This window comes from Haliaeetus albicilla, chromosome 12, assembly GCF_947461875.1.
Source record: "Haliaeetus albicilla chromosome 12, bHalAlb1.1, whole genome shotgun sequence".
Classification (NCBI taxonomy): domain Eukaryota; kingdom Metazoa; phylum Chordata; class Aves; order Accipitriformes; family Accipitridae; genus Haliaeetus; species Haliaeetus albicilla.
The window spans coordinates 7914011-7929826 of record NC_091494.1 but is presented as its reverse complement, the minus strand read 5'-3'; the positions used below and the strand labels follow the sequence as shown (position 1 = coordinate 7929826).

Below are 15816 nucleotides of genomic sequence, written 5' to 3'. Positions count from 1 at the left end.
ATTTTGTAATACTTTTGCATGACTACTACTGAGCCTGAAGAATTTCTAGTAAGTGGCAAGGATCTATTGTAGTGAACTCTGTCCTCCCTCAGGGCAATTCTTTATTCAACCCAGGCCATTAGCAAGGGTAAACCAATGTTATCAGCTCACACACACTGACAGCTTGTGTGGTTCCCACTCCCTCATTCCTCCCCCCACATCATGGTATATTTTTATGCTCTCCAGGGAAATTCAATTAACAGTGTCAGTCTCCTCCTCTCAGTCGATGACTGACACCATCAAGGTTCTTTTCACCGCCCATTGACATGCAAGATGTGTCTGCTGATTTCTTGACTCGCAAGTTAACAAGAGAATTACTATCCACTTCTATAAATGACTACGTATGATCTGTGCCATAAACACAGTGACAGCTATTGAAATCAATCTTTCTTGACCTTATTGATTAGGACACTTGGATATAGTAATACTTCTCCAGTGGTAATGTTTTGGGGGTAAAACCCCAAATCAACAACAAAATAATGCATGCCTATTAATACTATCAAATGTATCTTTTCATTTCCCCCTGCAGACTCAACAAGCAGAAAATGTTGCGAACAATTAATGATTAACATTTAGCTGCAATTCACGTCTCATGTAAAAAAAAAAAAAAAAATCTCAGAAAACATGAGAGGATGGATACACCACCACTTTCCAAAACCAGTTTCCAATAATTATTTAGATAAATTTCAAAATAGATACATCTTTTTATAGTCTTCATGCAACAACTTGATTTCTGTATTTTGAAATAAATAGCAAATTATTTTTTCAATAATTAATGCAAACACTGCAAAATTTGAAAATGTCACAACTCTTTCAAAAACACTATTAAACTTGGTCAGCAGCTCAAAGTAACTATGAGAATACACATCAGAACCCTATGCATCCCAGGCAGCTTTTGGTATTCAAAAACATACGCTCTCAGCAATTGTGTTCCACATTGACTAAGCCGTGAAAAGCATCAAGCAGAGCTCTCATCTTCACAGACACCAACTCTGAACCACAATTATGCAACCCTCCTCAGATTTCATTAACTTGATTTCTCTCAGAACTAATTTTCATGATTTCTTGATATGAAAGACAAGTATTTTCTAATGGTTAGAGAGAACAGAACACAGTGTTCCAGTTGAAAACTCAAACACCGTGGTCCTAATAGAGCAAAAATAATGCATTACAAGACACAAAACACTGTGGCAGCAGACTGGATATGATGCAACAGTAAAAAAGATGCAAATGCTATGCTATAAATTAAAAAAATCCAACATTTACCATAAACCAAAACATGCTCTACAAACATAGCACTTCGAAAAAATTAAAAACATAGAAATATCCCGTATTTATGCACATTATACCTTCATCCTCCACCAAAGACCCACTGGCTTTGTTGTACTCTAGGAAAACGCAACAGATTTGTGCTCCTTCAAAACTCAGCCATAACACCACGATATGGTGGCTGTGACAGCAAAGCTGGCTCCAGTTCTTTCCTGTTCTCTGCTAATTGTTTTGGCCCCTTATTGTAAAAGTTGTTTGTGGGTATGCACTATAAACTAGATGACTGAAATGGCCCAGGTTAAAAACAATCCCAAGGAAAATACAGTGCAAGTACAGCTTGTCATTATCCAGATGATCTAATATCAGTCAAGCGTGTTTTCAGCACTTCTGCAAAACTGCCTATATAAAACCCGATGTCTAAATAAAAGCATCCGCTGCTGCAACCACCACAGGGAAGTGTAACAGCAGACACTGCTTGTTACACAGAAGTCACGTATTCATCGACACGTTTGAAACATTCCCAAATCCAAACTAATGACATTTGAGGGAAACACAGTTTATAGGTTAATCATAAGTTACATAGGAACAGACACAATACCTCTTTTTCCAGAATACGAGAGATCTCTCCCAAAGTCCTGTCCAGAGCAGAAACCTTGTTGTTCCCCAGCGAACAGCTATCCTGCATTTGGAGGTGCTTTAAAAGGTCTTTTGCTAATCGCTGTAACCTTCAACATTAAACAGAAAACAAAGAGCAGTTAAAGCAAAAACTCTCCTGATCACGTAAACTTCCATCTTTGTAATGAAAGTCTGCTAACTGAATTTCAATAAAGCGATCATGAAAATCTGTGTAAAAGTATTATCATCATCTATACCAAACAGCGTGTAAAATATGCAATACAGCAAGGAGATATAGTCAGCTTAGAGTGTCTATGACATTTCACAATCTACTTTTTCAGGGAAATGGCATAGAAATAGTGTGAACAGTACAGCCCTAAAGGTACTTCTTTATTAGCTACATGTTTGTTTCTGTTGTTAAATAGTGTCAATTTCCCTATTCTCCCTCCACAATTTATCCTGCTAGTTTTTGCAATCTTCATTTTCAACATGGTTTCATCCTACTTTTCTTCCAACATTCAATCCTTTCTGCCCACTTAGCCAAGTAGTTCACTCTTGAGACGAGTAAGGGAAATAGAACAGCAGACTACTTGTCTAATTTCTTATAGGCATCATAAAATAAATAGCTCTTTAGGGTTATTTGAATAAGTGAAAAGTAGTGACTTTGCAGACTACCTCAGGAAGGGCATTTTATTAATGAGGGTCAGTAATGAAGCCAAAATGCGGTGCTGGGAGAGATGTAGACACACATGGGTTAGGATTCATTTCCATTTTACACATCTACATCTGGGCCATTCACCTGTGCTCTCCTGCTAGGCAGCAAGGAGAAATATGCAGTTCCAAGGCACCATTCATCTCATCCTAAGGTCTAAAACAAAGCAGTCAAAACACACTCATGGTTTATCCTTCTTTGCCTTGAATGTGAAGTCAGCAATTAGCTCAGATGTAGACTTCTACATCTGTAGACGCATTAAGGCAGATGACACAAATGCTAAACAGAGTCCCTTAACTGGAGATTGACGAAGTAGGGAGGAAGTATCATTCAGTACTTGCTAGGTATTTGTCAGCCGTTGCCTTAATGTCTGCTACTGGCTGCTCTTAATGACAGGCTCAGCTTTTGGTGAACCTTTGGTTTGATCTATTGAGCAATTTGTACCAGAAGTGGGACAAAGCTGGTAATTGAGCAGGATGCATGGGAGAAATACTGTTGCGATTAGTAACAAACGTAGCTCTACAGGAAGGAAAAGAGAGGGGAAGGGTATCAAAATTGGAGATCATCAGTGTAAAAGGGCCAGAAAGCATTCACAAAGTGACCACAGAGTAATGGCAAAGAGAAAATTACATTAACTAGTCTCCAAGAGATGAGAAATGAAATGGAATGGCTGGGGAATGTACCACAGTAGTCACATGTATTAAAAAAAAAAAAATAAAAAAATCAGAACATTTATTTGGGGCAAGAATAGAGAGTTTCCACTTAATCAACAGGAAACAGGTATTCTGTAACTTTTCTTTGAAAAAAATTAAGAGCTTTGTTAAAAACTTTCAAGAGACTCTGAAAATACACATATTTTTTTGAAGTACAAATAAAAACAACCTGCAGAATTTTGAGTCTTGGATTTCTTATCATCTGGTCAGCTGAATACACTAATATTCAGTCAAGATTTTTCTATGACAAGAAAAATAAAGGGAGATTATGTCCTGATGAGATTTTCTGCACTGCTATTTCCTCTGTGGAAAATGAGGTTGGAGGAAACCTCTGTCTAACTCAGTAAGCCACGAGCTAAAATGGGAAAAAAAATTAAAAGCCAAAACATAAATAACTGCAGAAATTGGACAGTAAATCAGATGACCACTAACTGCTGAGCATAAGGAGTGGATTGCAGCACCAGTAAAAAGTTGAATTGCTGCAGTCCAGAAAGATGATCTAAAAGCAGAGTATTTCAGGTATTCTCATAGAATGTGATTTAGAATGGCTATTGACTTGGCAATATCCTAGCACTTTAAGCAAAAATAAAATAGAGCATTTTCTCCCTCTGAAACATCTACCCAAATTCCATGATTAAAGCATATATAAAGCACTGAAGAAAACCACCACACTATATTGTAACTTCATGACAGAAGAGAGGAAGACGGGTTTCCATTTGCTTCATTTAACATCAGAGGAATGGAATTCAACCAGGATTAACCACAGAAGCTAAAGAAAGGGACTTTCCTAATCTACATCAGGCATCAGCATACAAAATGTGTAAGGTTTATCAAAACACTACTCACAAGGACTCAAATAGAAAATAATCATATTACATTGTTATTTCTGTTGACAAATTCCCTTTCTTTCTCTTCAGTCTACCAAGATGCTATGTAAGTTAAACATCACACTGAGTTTCTGTCAGTAAAAAAAAAAAAAAAAAAAAAAAAAAAAAAAAGCTGTACAACCCATTAAATCTCAAGGAAAGTCTTCCAACTTTCCATTTCTTCTAAAAGTCCTTCTGGACAGTTTTAGCAAAATTCCAACCTTCTAAGTGTATGTTCAGCATCATACAGTAAGAAACATGAAGAATAAATTTTTGGTTCTGCCACATTAAAGAATTACCTCTTACATCCTCATATCCTACTGTATGTTGGTCTTCTGCCAAAAACAGGTAACATATGCTATGTGATCACATGGGTAAGAGAAAGGAAATAAACCCTCCTCCCACCAAGTCAACCTCAGAAAAATTATTTTAATTTAATATCCTTTATACTGACTTCTTGGCAGGATCAGAGAAATAAGAATAATTTTAGGACTGTTTCAAAGGACTAGAAATCTATGCAAGATGACTTGTGCTTGGATATACAATTTATCATTGCTATGAATAGATTTGGAAAGGGAGACCTCTTTGTACATATTGTACTCCTTGTGCACTCTTTATATGCACTGTAGATTAATAGAGCATGGTATCATCACCTGATCCAGTGACTACGTGGAAATACAGTTGAGTCCAAATCAAAAAATTTCAAGACAATTATTTAATCTTCCTTCTGTCCCCCAATTTGCATTCCTCCAATGCTTCCTATTCTGTACAGGGAATGATAAATAACTGAAAATTTACTGGGCTAAATAAAAGGGAAAGTTAAAGTTAATGTCTTTTTACCTAAAGTTATTTACATCTCACTAATTAAGATTTTAGTATTGCCCACAAACAGATAATTCAGAATGCAGAAGAAATATCAGAAAGAACATAAGGCACTGATTGGTCTTGGAATGTTACCATAATGTAAACTTTAATAAATAGTATTTTCAGCAAATACAAATACTTTATCTGATCTTTTTGCACTGCAAATGGGAAAGTGAGGGATATTGATATTAAAGGTTTATATAGCAAATATATAAACAAAATTAAAAGTATTGTATGAATTAAGGGTTTCTTTTTAGTGTGGGCTAAATATTTTTAGCACATTTAATATATTTGGTAAGTTAAAGGAAAAAGATCTCGGTTAATGTTTATAGGCCACCTTTCATCTCTAGAAAAAAAGCCTTGAAATAGCAACATCAATGTGTTTCAGCACTTCCCCATTTAAATCCATCATTTCTTGGCTGTACACTGAATGTACGCAAGGAAGGATTAGCACGACTCGGCAGAGCACTGGATTCTGTGCAGTTCCTGTATGGAAGGAGTGGTTACTCCTCCCATACATTCCCACCGAGGGCGGCCAGATGCCAGCTGGACACACAGCCCCAATTCTTCCCAATGCAGCCTGTGCCTGGAGAGAACTGAGAAAGTCTGTGACAGCTCCTGCCCAGCCCAAAATGGAATTATGCTGTATCCTCTTAAAGCAACGTACAGCCCCTGCACTATTCTGTACCGCCTGCGGTTTGACCCCCTGCAGTAAAATTATTATACACGGTGGCACATGTGGCACACTCCGATCACTCTAGGTACCCAATGGAAAACACCATTCTACATCTTGACATAGTCCCAAATACTGCTAGACAGTTTCACACACCTTCTTTAGTTTTTGAAATGGAAGCTATGTGAAGAACGATGAAAAATTCCTATGAAGATCATTCTCTGAATTTATTTATTTGAATTCCTATAAATGCTCTAACAATTCTCTGAAGATGAAATCTACCATCCATCCAATCATAAAGCAGGTATTTATCTTTTTTTAAAGTTTAACTGAATTTTATTTTATTTACACTTTGGCTCTTCTATAGTTCACACAGCTGTTTGGAAACTAAATTTTGCACAAATACTTCCAGCTTCAGAGATTATCTGATTTTTTTTACCAGTAATCAGTACTTTGGTATAGTATCTTATAACTGTCCTAACTGGACCCTAGCCTATTACACGAAGAAAACCTACAAGGTAAGTTTATCTTGTGAATGCACTGATATACCATAATGAAAATAAGAAACAACTGTATTGTTAAAGGCATTTAGCTTTGGGCCTCTGCAAGAACAAACTTCACACTATGTTCCCATTTTTTCTCCAGCAGACTCTTACAGGAAATAATTTTTCATTTCCTAACTCTCCTCTTTTTGTGCTGCAGTCCTTTTTCAGGATAATAGTGGTTCCCATTTCCATACTATTTGAAGTGTCCCTTTACATAGTTTAAAAAAAAGGGTAAGTAAAAAAAAAAAGTTAAAAAACCCAATTCCTTCTGGCATGAGGAAAGACTGGCTAAAGTATTAGATTAGGGGGTTAAATTTTTTTCCCTGCAATCCTGCTAACTCCCTTTAGGCATGTGACAATCTTTTATTACCTTAGTTTCCCTGCTTGTATTAAAGGATGACAATTACACTGTACTACCTGCAGATTGCCTCAACACTGAAATATACAGCCTTTGGATTAGAAGATACTAAACAGATGTAAATAACACACTAACATTGTAAAAACATTTTCCTTCCCTTTTACCAATGTGCTCTGATGGACACCTGAGAATGCTGCAAACAGAAAGAGCCATCACCAACACATCTTTTGACAGGCTAACTTAACAGACTAGACACTAAATAATTACATTCAGATCAGTTCCCAGAGAATATGAATTAATACTACAAATCCATCGAGAGTCCATCAGCATTTATAAAATTACTTAAGTGCCACCAGTGACCAACCAGTTAATGCACAGTAGAGAGAGAGGTCAGGAGCAACTGACTGGGTGCTCCCAGATGAGAATATCCATAGTCCTTTTCCTTGAAAGTCCCTCTTGCCACATCAAATAGTTCAGAGAGCAAAATACCTACTAAATAAGGCAGTATTTGGAATTATCCCCTCCGCCCCTCATTAAGGGACACAACTTTTTTAATAGAGCCTAAAAAGAAAAAAAAAACCTCTGTTCCAGACATCTTCTAAAACGCTTGTTTCTAAAAAAGAACTACTTACCAGTGTTTACAATCTCACTAAGGAATCAGATTCAGTACTCAAACTGAAAAAGGTATACATACCATGTCTATCAAAGCAGGATAAACTCTGTCTGCTTATTGATATTAGTGTGTTACCAATGTGAAGCTTCAAAAGCACTTGGATTGGTGCTTCCTTAGTGTAGAAAGTTTTATAAATCTGCAAACCTTAAACTAATAAGAACTACTGAAAAAGTCTATCAGCTGCAGCAGGAAATCAGTGGTCTCATAATATTAAGGTGGCTTAATCTTAAAGGTGATCTAAAAAGGCTTTTTACCTGCCAAAGACTAATTCTGGGTTCTGTCTTTCTTCTGCAACAACTGACAACATGACTAAGAACTAAAATCAGATAAGAAATTGCATTCCATAAATGGTTTTAGTTGTTTGCAAAGACACAATCAATTTGGGGGGCGAGAAGTGAGTACAGAAATGTGGTATAAGCAAGGAAGCATAAAAGAAAGTTATATTTAATCATTTCATTCTAAAACACATTTGGTTCGGTTAAGCAAATAAACACACCTACCAATTGTGTCACATTTTAAATGGAATTTAAAAAGAAAACTTTTTCATTTTTAAATTCCACAGCCCACTAAGTTAAAAAGTATTTTCTGTTCATTAGTATACTTCCACTCCAATTTGAATACATCAAACCTTCCTCTGAGATAAACAAAAAGTACTGGCATTTGTTTTGACACAAAGAACACATTTAGCACTCGCAGTTTTTACCCCCTTCATTCTGTGATATGACTTTTCTCAACAAATCTCCTGAAAGCTGTTAAGACTCCTAGTATTGGCAAGAGTTTGCTCTCCCTCAGCCAGGTACAGTAGCAGTTAATATTAGCTCATAGTACAGTACACTGTGTTCTGGCTAAAAAGGCAATAGTCTAACTATTTTCATAGCTTGTTAATATAATAATGTTTCACTGGAGATCTACTACTGTTTGTTTCTTTCAGCCGATTCTTCTTCCTACTGTTCTTGATTAAGTAGGATCCTATACTTAGTTCTGTTAAAAAAGGTGTTTTCCTATTAATTTTTCCTATATTAAGAGTATATTCCTCTATGTAAACAGATATGGTCTGGGCTAAAACTCTCGCCTCATGAAATTTCTTGCCCTCTCATCACTTCCCTTGCAGAAAGGGATAAAACTACCCTTCCCTATCCTTCTTCCATTTTGTATTATGTATTGTGTAAAGTAAACAAATTTTAATAGAAATAAATGGGCTTCAGGTTGACTCACAGACAGTCTTCTCCTTAAAAAGTCAGTTCAGACTTGAGCTCCCATTGTTACCCCCTTGATTTCAAAGAAGCTCGCAAACATTTGAACCCTCATGGTAGGTAAAAATTGTGTAATTTTGGAAATGACAATACCTATGATGCCTGAAACAGTTTTAAAAATTTAGATGTAAGCATCTGCCAGATCACTAGGTTTCTACATGAAGACTGCAAAAGAAAACTCCCAGCAGATCTGCGATGAAAGTGAGCTACACAGTGGCCATCGCACTAGTTCACATCTAAAAGGGCACAGCCCTAACAGAGGCAATAAAGGAGGAAAATATGAAAGCAGTTGGAACAGAAAATTCTGCCTGAAAGCACACTAGCATTTCAGTAAGTAGAGAGAAATGGAAACTGTAAATTCAGGATCAGTCAAGAGATTATAAAAAAAAAAAAAAAAATCTGAGTTTCTGTTGCACTGCAGTTGAGATGCAACTGACCAAAGTACATCACTGATAATCAGAAGTCAGAAAGAAACTAAAGTGGAAGGACTATAGTTTATCAGTATTTTCAGTCACTCGAACACATGCATTTCTATGTTCTGACAATGAGACCCTGATTTTTTATTTTCTGATAGCAAAGAAAAGCAAAGCACAGAAGCTACAAATCTGGAAGTCTTGATCTGCCATGAAATTAATCTTGAAAATTGAAGTGCTGATTATTAAGAAATGAAGCCAACAGAACCTTCTTCCCCAATGAGTTTATGCAGGTGTGCCATCTGGTGGAGATGTTTCATTTCCTTATGTCAAACCTCAGCGATGGATTTTTATAATTTTAAAATACACACCACGATTCAGCAGCAGGTTTTCAAACTATTGAAAAGACTATGTAAAAGATACTGCATACAGGCTAGTTGTATATACAACCAAGGAAGCCTAACAGCAAGGATCTGAACATCTTCACCAACAGTAACTTCTAAAAAATGCTACCTTCAAGTGTAACAGCAATTTATGAGTGATGGAAGCAACCACAATACATACAGGATCTGGTACAAGTTATTACCTCAGTCTGAAGTCAAATATCCCCAATCTGGAAAGTCGTCGTAATTTTAGGATGAAGGTTTTTGAATCCAACTGTTGAGACACCACAGCCTCTTGACTAACCTGCTACAGACTTCATGAGCACAACTCTAAGAAAGGCATACCATCTGCCCACTATCCTGTTTAACAGCAAACTGTAAATGGATGTCTCAGGAAAATTAAGAACAGGGCAAGCATGCATAATCCTCTTCACTAATCTGTTTCTTTCCTCATTTTCAGCTTAGGAGTTTCTTGGGCTGGATGTAGTTTGCTAGAACTGCAGTAATGCAGGTAAACTGTTAGCATCTGTGTGGGTTTTGCCAATGAGTGCCATACATTGAATTGCACACTACAACCATTGTCTTTGGTTTCTTTTGAAGCTGGCTCCATCTTCATTCTATGCTCCCTCATTCTGGTACCAAGAAGAACAGCAAACAATCAACATCCATTTTTTCCATGCCATTTATGACCTTACAGATCTCTGTAACATATCCCCATTAAAAATTCCTCCTATTACCACATTTTTCTCCAGAATGAGTAGTACTAGTTTACTTAATCCCTAATACAGAAGGTATACCAGAAATTATTCCTGATTTCCTTTCCTGCCTTCTCTGAACCTTTAACAATTCTAGCATATAGTTTCTGAGATGAAGAACCAGAACTGCACATAGTATTCAAAAGACGTAGATGATCCAGGCATTTGTACATAATGACATTCTTTGTTCTGTTTTTGTTCCTTTCTAAATAATTTTAACAAAGGATTTCCTTTAACTGCTAAGAGTACTGAGCTGGTATTTTCTTGGAACCACCTACCACTTCTGTAAGTTCAAAGCCCACGCTTTGTATGTGAAGATATAATTGAGTTCTGCCTTCCCCCTCCATTTTGTAGCACTTGATATACACTGAATTTCACCTGCCTGCCATTTTACTGCTGAGTCACTCACTCTCTTCAAAATTATCATTCGGTATCAGCTCTTGTCCCTACTATCCTGAATATCTTTGCATCATCATTATCATCATCAAACTGTGTTACCTCAGTGCTTGCTCTCTTTTTCCAAGTCACTTGTGAATATGTTGAACATCATAGGACTGCAGAACTCCACTGGTAACCTCCCTGTTCTGCAAGGACTGATCATATACTCCACTTCTTTTCAATTTTTTAACTTATTTCCACTTATGCTACAGCTATATAGTTTCTTTTAAAATCTTTGGTGACAGATCTCATCAAAAGCGTTTTGGAAATCCAAATATTCTGCACCTTTTGCCAACCAGTTTCAATGGAATCTGAAAGCAAAAGCTGAGCAATTTTCAGTTTCAAACTAAGGATGAGGAATTTGTCAGTGAAAATAGGTCTTGTTTTAATTGTACCATCCAACTGTTTTCATGTGTGCCTTATCCTAGAAAATAAAAAGGTCTATTCTTTAGAAAGCTCAATGCCAGATTAAGACATCTGTGCATTAAAATATCTGTGCTTTCTCTATAGGAACCTTTGTTCCTGACCAAATGGAAGCCAAACATAACATTTTCAGTCCCAGAATTCCAATGCTGATTTTTCACCACCAGTCTTAGAAGTAAAAAGCAGGAACCTTCTTGCTTCCAGGTAAGAAAAGGATGAGCATGTGTTCTCTTTGCTATTTCATCTTACATGGCTTAAGATATACAGTGCCTTCCAAAAAATTGCATTTGTAAGGCCCGATCTTTTGTATTAGAAACCCATCTGTAATTCAAGATGGCAATATGCCCCATATTGAGTGGGAATCTTACCACACCTGTTCCACTGGAAGTTTCAGAAGCAATTCTGCCACAGACAGGGGCGGGGGGGAAAGTGTATGTCTAAAATATATAAAGTTAAATGCTTACTTGGCTTTAAATGGGGAATCAGAGACAGCATTTTTTGCTTCCATCAAACTCTCATATTCCTTTGCCCTGGAGGAGAAAATATTCATTATTATTGACTATTGTCTTAAGTGTACAGTATGTAATACCAGCGAGATAATTCTAACCTTTGGGTTTTTTCTATTTCATAGTAACACACAGCATTTCCATCAATTCTGCCCTGTCATAATCCATACTGATGTGTGCTGGTTTTGGCTGGGATAGAGTTAATTCTCTTCATAGTAGCTGGTATGGGACTATGTTTTGTATATATGCTGGAAACAGTGTTGATAATTCAGGGATGTTTTATTTATTGCTGAGTGGTGCTTACACAGAGTCAAGGCCTTTTCTGCTTCTCACACCGCCCCACCAGTGAGTAGGCATAAGCTGGGAGGGGACACAGCTGGGACAGCTGGCCCCAACTGACCAAAGGAATATTCCATACCATATGACATCATGCTCAGCATATAAAGCTGGAGGAAGGAGGAAGGGGGGGGACATTCGGAGTTATGGCCTTTATCTTCCCAAGTAACCATTACACGTGATGGAGCCCTGCTTTCTTGGAGACGGCTGAACACATGCCTGCCAATGGGAAGTAGCGAATGAATTCCTTGTTTTGCTTTGTTTGTGAGTGTGGCTTTTGCTTTACCTATTAAACTGTCTTTATCTCAACCCATGAGTTTTCTCATTTTACCCTTCCGATTCTCCCCCCACTTCCCACTGGGGGGGAATGAGCAAGCAGCTGTATGGGGCTTAGTTGCCAGCTGGGGTTAAACCACGACATGATGCTTAACTATTGGCCATTAACAATTTATGATTAATATTACTACTTTAGAATAACATCAGTACACAAATGGTGTATTTAAGTTGACTTTCCAAATGGTAGAAAATGGTACAAGTTGTATATACAACAACTACAGTAACCTACTGCTTATTATAAAATTATGACATTCATTTAATGAAAATATTAGTAATTTAGACATGTAATACAGATCAGAAGATCACTACATCACAGAGATTATAATTAACATATAAATAATTTTTATATTTTCAGGTACAGGAGTATTTTTTGTGTAACTAATGGCTGTATTGCAACATAATGAACCTTGCTAGGCATACAGCATAGAAGTAAATACCTCCATGAATGACTGTTTCACTGCTGGAAACAGAAACACAAACCTCTTTAGTCCCTTAAAAGTATTATTTATGCTGGCCATATGCCAAAAAGTAGGAAGAGGGAGACAACTTTTTTCCATTGCTTGTTTTGACTCCAGCCAGCCTGTGCCAACAGGTGAAAATCATGACCAACTCACCAACCAAAACAGGATTCACAGTAGTAATCCTGTAACCTTTTTTATCAACATACATGCACAAAGTAAAACTAATCCAGACACTACAGTGATGCAGAAAAATTAAATTCTCAGAGAGAGCACCCTGTGATGAAGAAGCATCCAGCAGGCAGTAAAAGCATTTAGCCCTTAAAAACTTGATCCATTAAAATTGCTCTTTCAATTATTATTCTGAAATGAAGATTTCACAGATGCAACATGGATCTCTAGGGACTTCAGGGAGATCCGCTGTTCAAGCCTCTTGAGGTTGTGTTCTCAGATGAACAAGGGACATCACCATTCATGGCTTGGAAAATTCTTCAAAAAAACCTCTACACACACCTGAAGGAAACTTAACTGACACCTGGGACTAAATGTGTGATTAGATATGTGATCTATCTGTCTCTACCAAGCACACCCATAATAAGCCCCAGAGGAAAGTGCCAAAAGCCCCTTCAGGACAGAAAAGTAGATAAAAAGAATCTGCCTCAGGGCAACTTCCACCCATAAAAACAGTGTTTGCTATTAATTTTCAAGGTATTCTAAATATTAACTGCTATCCATTCACATTCTTGCCAACGTTACAAATGTCCAATTACTCTTTTCAAATCTAAGATTTTGACAATGGCTTCCAATGGGAAATGTGTTTCATTGCTGCACTGCAAAAAAAAGTATTTAGTAAAGATTTAATTCCTTTTATTTCTCTCAGATACATATAATAAACTTTTCTTTATATCTTCTGTTCACCCAAGTGGATCAAGTTTTCCAAAGCTACTCAAGTTTTCCCTTGGCTTGCTTAACGTATACAACTTACGCTACATGCAAATACTGTTACATTACCGCTAACTCTGATTTGTGGATCATTAATAAAGCTATTAATCACAACTGAATTTAGTGTTAAACATGAAGGTGAGATTCCTTTATTAACCTTTTGCCATCTTTCCTGCCTCTTAGCCAGAAACAACACATTTCAGCTTTGAGTTTTGTACAGACAAGTCAGTCAAACATGAGTAATCACCTAAAATATCTGTTACTAAATGAACATGACTGGAGTGCTTTAAATACATTGCAAAACGCATCTCAACTGTATATACTTCCTAGCTTGTAACTACACCTCTATTTCTTGAGGTTACCTTTCATCAGGCTTTCTTTTGCCATGCAGGTACCGAAGTATTCTTCTGCTAGCAGCACGTACGTGTTAACCTGAGATAATTTACTTAGCTAGGTATCAGTTGTTACTATAGCACCAGTTTAATGGCTTAGGGTTATAATTAATAAGACCAACAAAACTTCTCAACATATCTGATAACCTGTTGATCACAATTTGTCCCCTCATTCACCTTTGCCCTTCATTGCTTTGGTATTGTAATAGTGATTTAAGATCTATAAACTCAGGAGAGCAACGGGAATCTATTTGGATGCAGTTACTTTTTTTTTTCCAAGTTTAAAATATCACAGCTTCCTAGAAACTGAAATGAATGTATAATTTCAAGTTTTGAGGTATAAGGAGGTTTGTTATAACTATTTCTTTTTCTAGAGAAAAGGAATAGTTGCAAATATGTACTAAAACATGGTTTGTAGATAATCTAACACCTGTGAAACTATGTGAATTATTGACATCAAATACTCTTCACCTTCAAACGATCCTCAATAAATTAACTATTAAGTACTTTAACTATATATTCCCCCTAAATTTGTAGTTATTTTGAGCAGTAAACTCCCAGCCATCTGGTGGTAGTACTGTCCAGATTGTTGGGCGGAAACTAGACATTACCTAAATTATTAAATTTAGTATTTCATTTTGTAATTCAGAGGTTATTGCTTTAATTGCTTTAGCCACATAACTTAAGATAATCCTCTTCCATTTTCTGAACATGGAAAACCTCCTCACCTCACCAGTAATAAGCTTACATGCAGGAACATCCAGGCAGTATTCGTCATTACTATGCCTATTACTATTACTCAAGTGTCAATTACAGTAACTGTAGAAGACTGGCAAGACTTGCATGGCTAAAATTAATTTCCCAAATGGATTTTTTTCTTCCTCATCAATTTTTTGTTTGAAATTCCATGGAACAATCTTTACTTCATATTGCTACTGGACATTTTTATAAGTCTTTTGTGTTAACATTAGACAACTCATGGTGAAATCTTCAATTTAACTCTCAGTTATCTTCAAGGACAGTATCCCATTGAAAAGTTTAGTCACCCTTTAGAACCAAAAACAAACGTAATGAACATTAATTTCATGTCTGCGAATATAACTCCTCTTAGATTTTGAAACTTTCACTGTATTTTTCAACAGTATATCACTTTTGTAAAATGGTGCCCCTTTATTACTGTTTTAATTATAATTTTTGATGATGAATATGCTGACTCACCCAGCAGTCTGACATGTAAGAATTTGAAATGTTCTGAAAAAGTTTTTCAACTATCAGTGCCAATAACAAATTATTATTAGAGCTTGTATTCCTAGGTCTGACAAATCTTTGACTAAATTCAACAGAAGCAGCTCTTGAGAAAGAATTAAAATTGGACCCAATAACTGCATTAGATCAACAGGTAGCATGAATAATTGCACCTTGAGCAATCAGAAACCTGGAAGAATACATTATCCAGTTTCAACAGTGTGTTCCAATGTGGTATTCACATAATGCATTTGCTCATCCAAAGAAGACAACAATCAGAAACAGTAATACATTGTAAAAGTATTGTGTTTTTGAAGACTAATGTGCCATTATTAGCACTAATGAGTTAATACAACATCTCATTTTTACTGTGGCTCTAAAAATCCATTCAGGTGTTTTCCCATAATTTGTAAAACTTCTTGCTTAAAAACAAGGCAGAGAAAATACGTAACCTTCCGAGAAGTATTTTTAGAGATAAATGCAAATACATGTTACAATCTTCAGTTAAGTATTAACCTTAGCTGGGGACTATTCAGCTATAAAGACTGACACTGCCAGTTCATGATATAATGATGTCCTGCATATCACGCTGATTTGCAGATGTCACTT

The 15816-nt window shown here is 36.5% G+C and overlaps 1 protein-coding gene across 2 annotated transcripts in view; it reads right to left on the bottom strand.

Annotated features, from left to right (window-relative positions):
• SCAPER (S-phase cyclin A associated protein in the ER) overlaps positions 1 to 15816 on the bottom strand; it is a 171686-nt gene that overhangs the window by 75787 nt on the left and 80083 nt on the right. For both annotated transcript variants that reach the window (XM_069797892.1, XM_069797891.1), the window contains 2 exons: positions 11457 to 11522; positions 1907 to 2033 (listed from right to left, as the gene is read on the bottom strand). In XM_069797892.1, coding sequence (XP_069653993.1) covers positions 1907 to 2033; positions 11457 to 11522 — 193 coding nt within the window. The remainder of the gene's footprint in view (positions 1 to 1906; positions 2034 to 11456; positions 11523 to 15816) is intronic.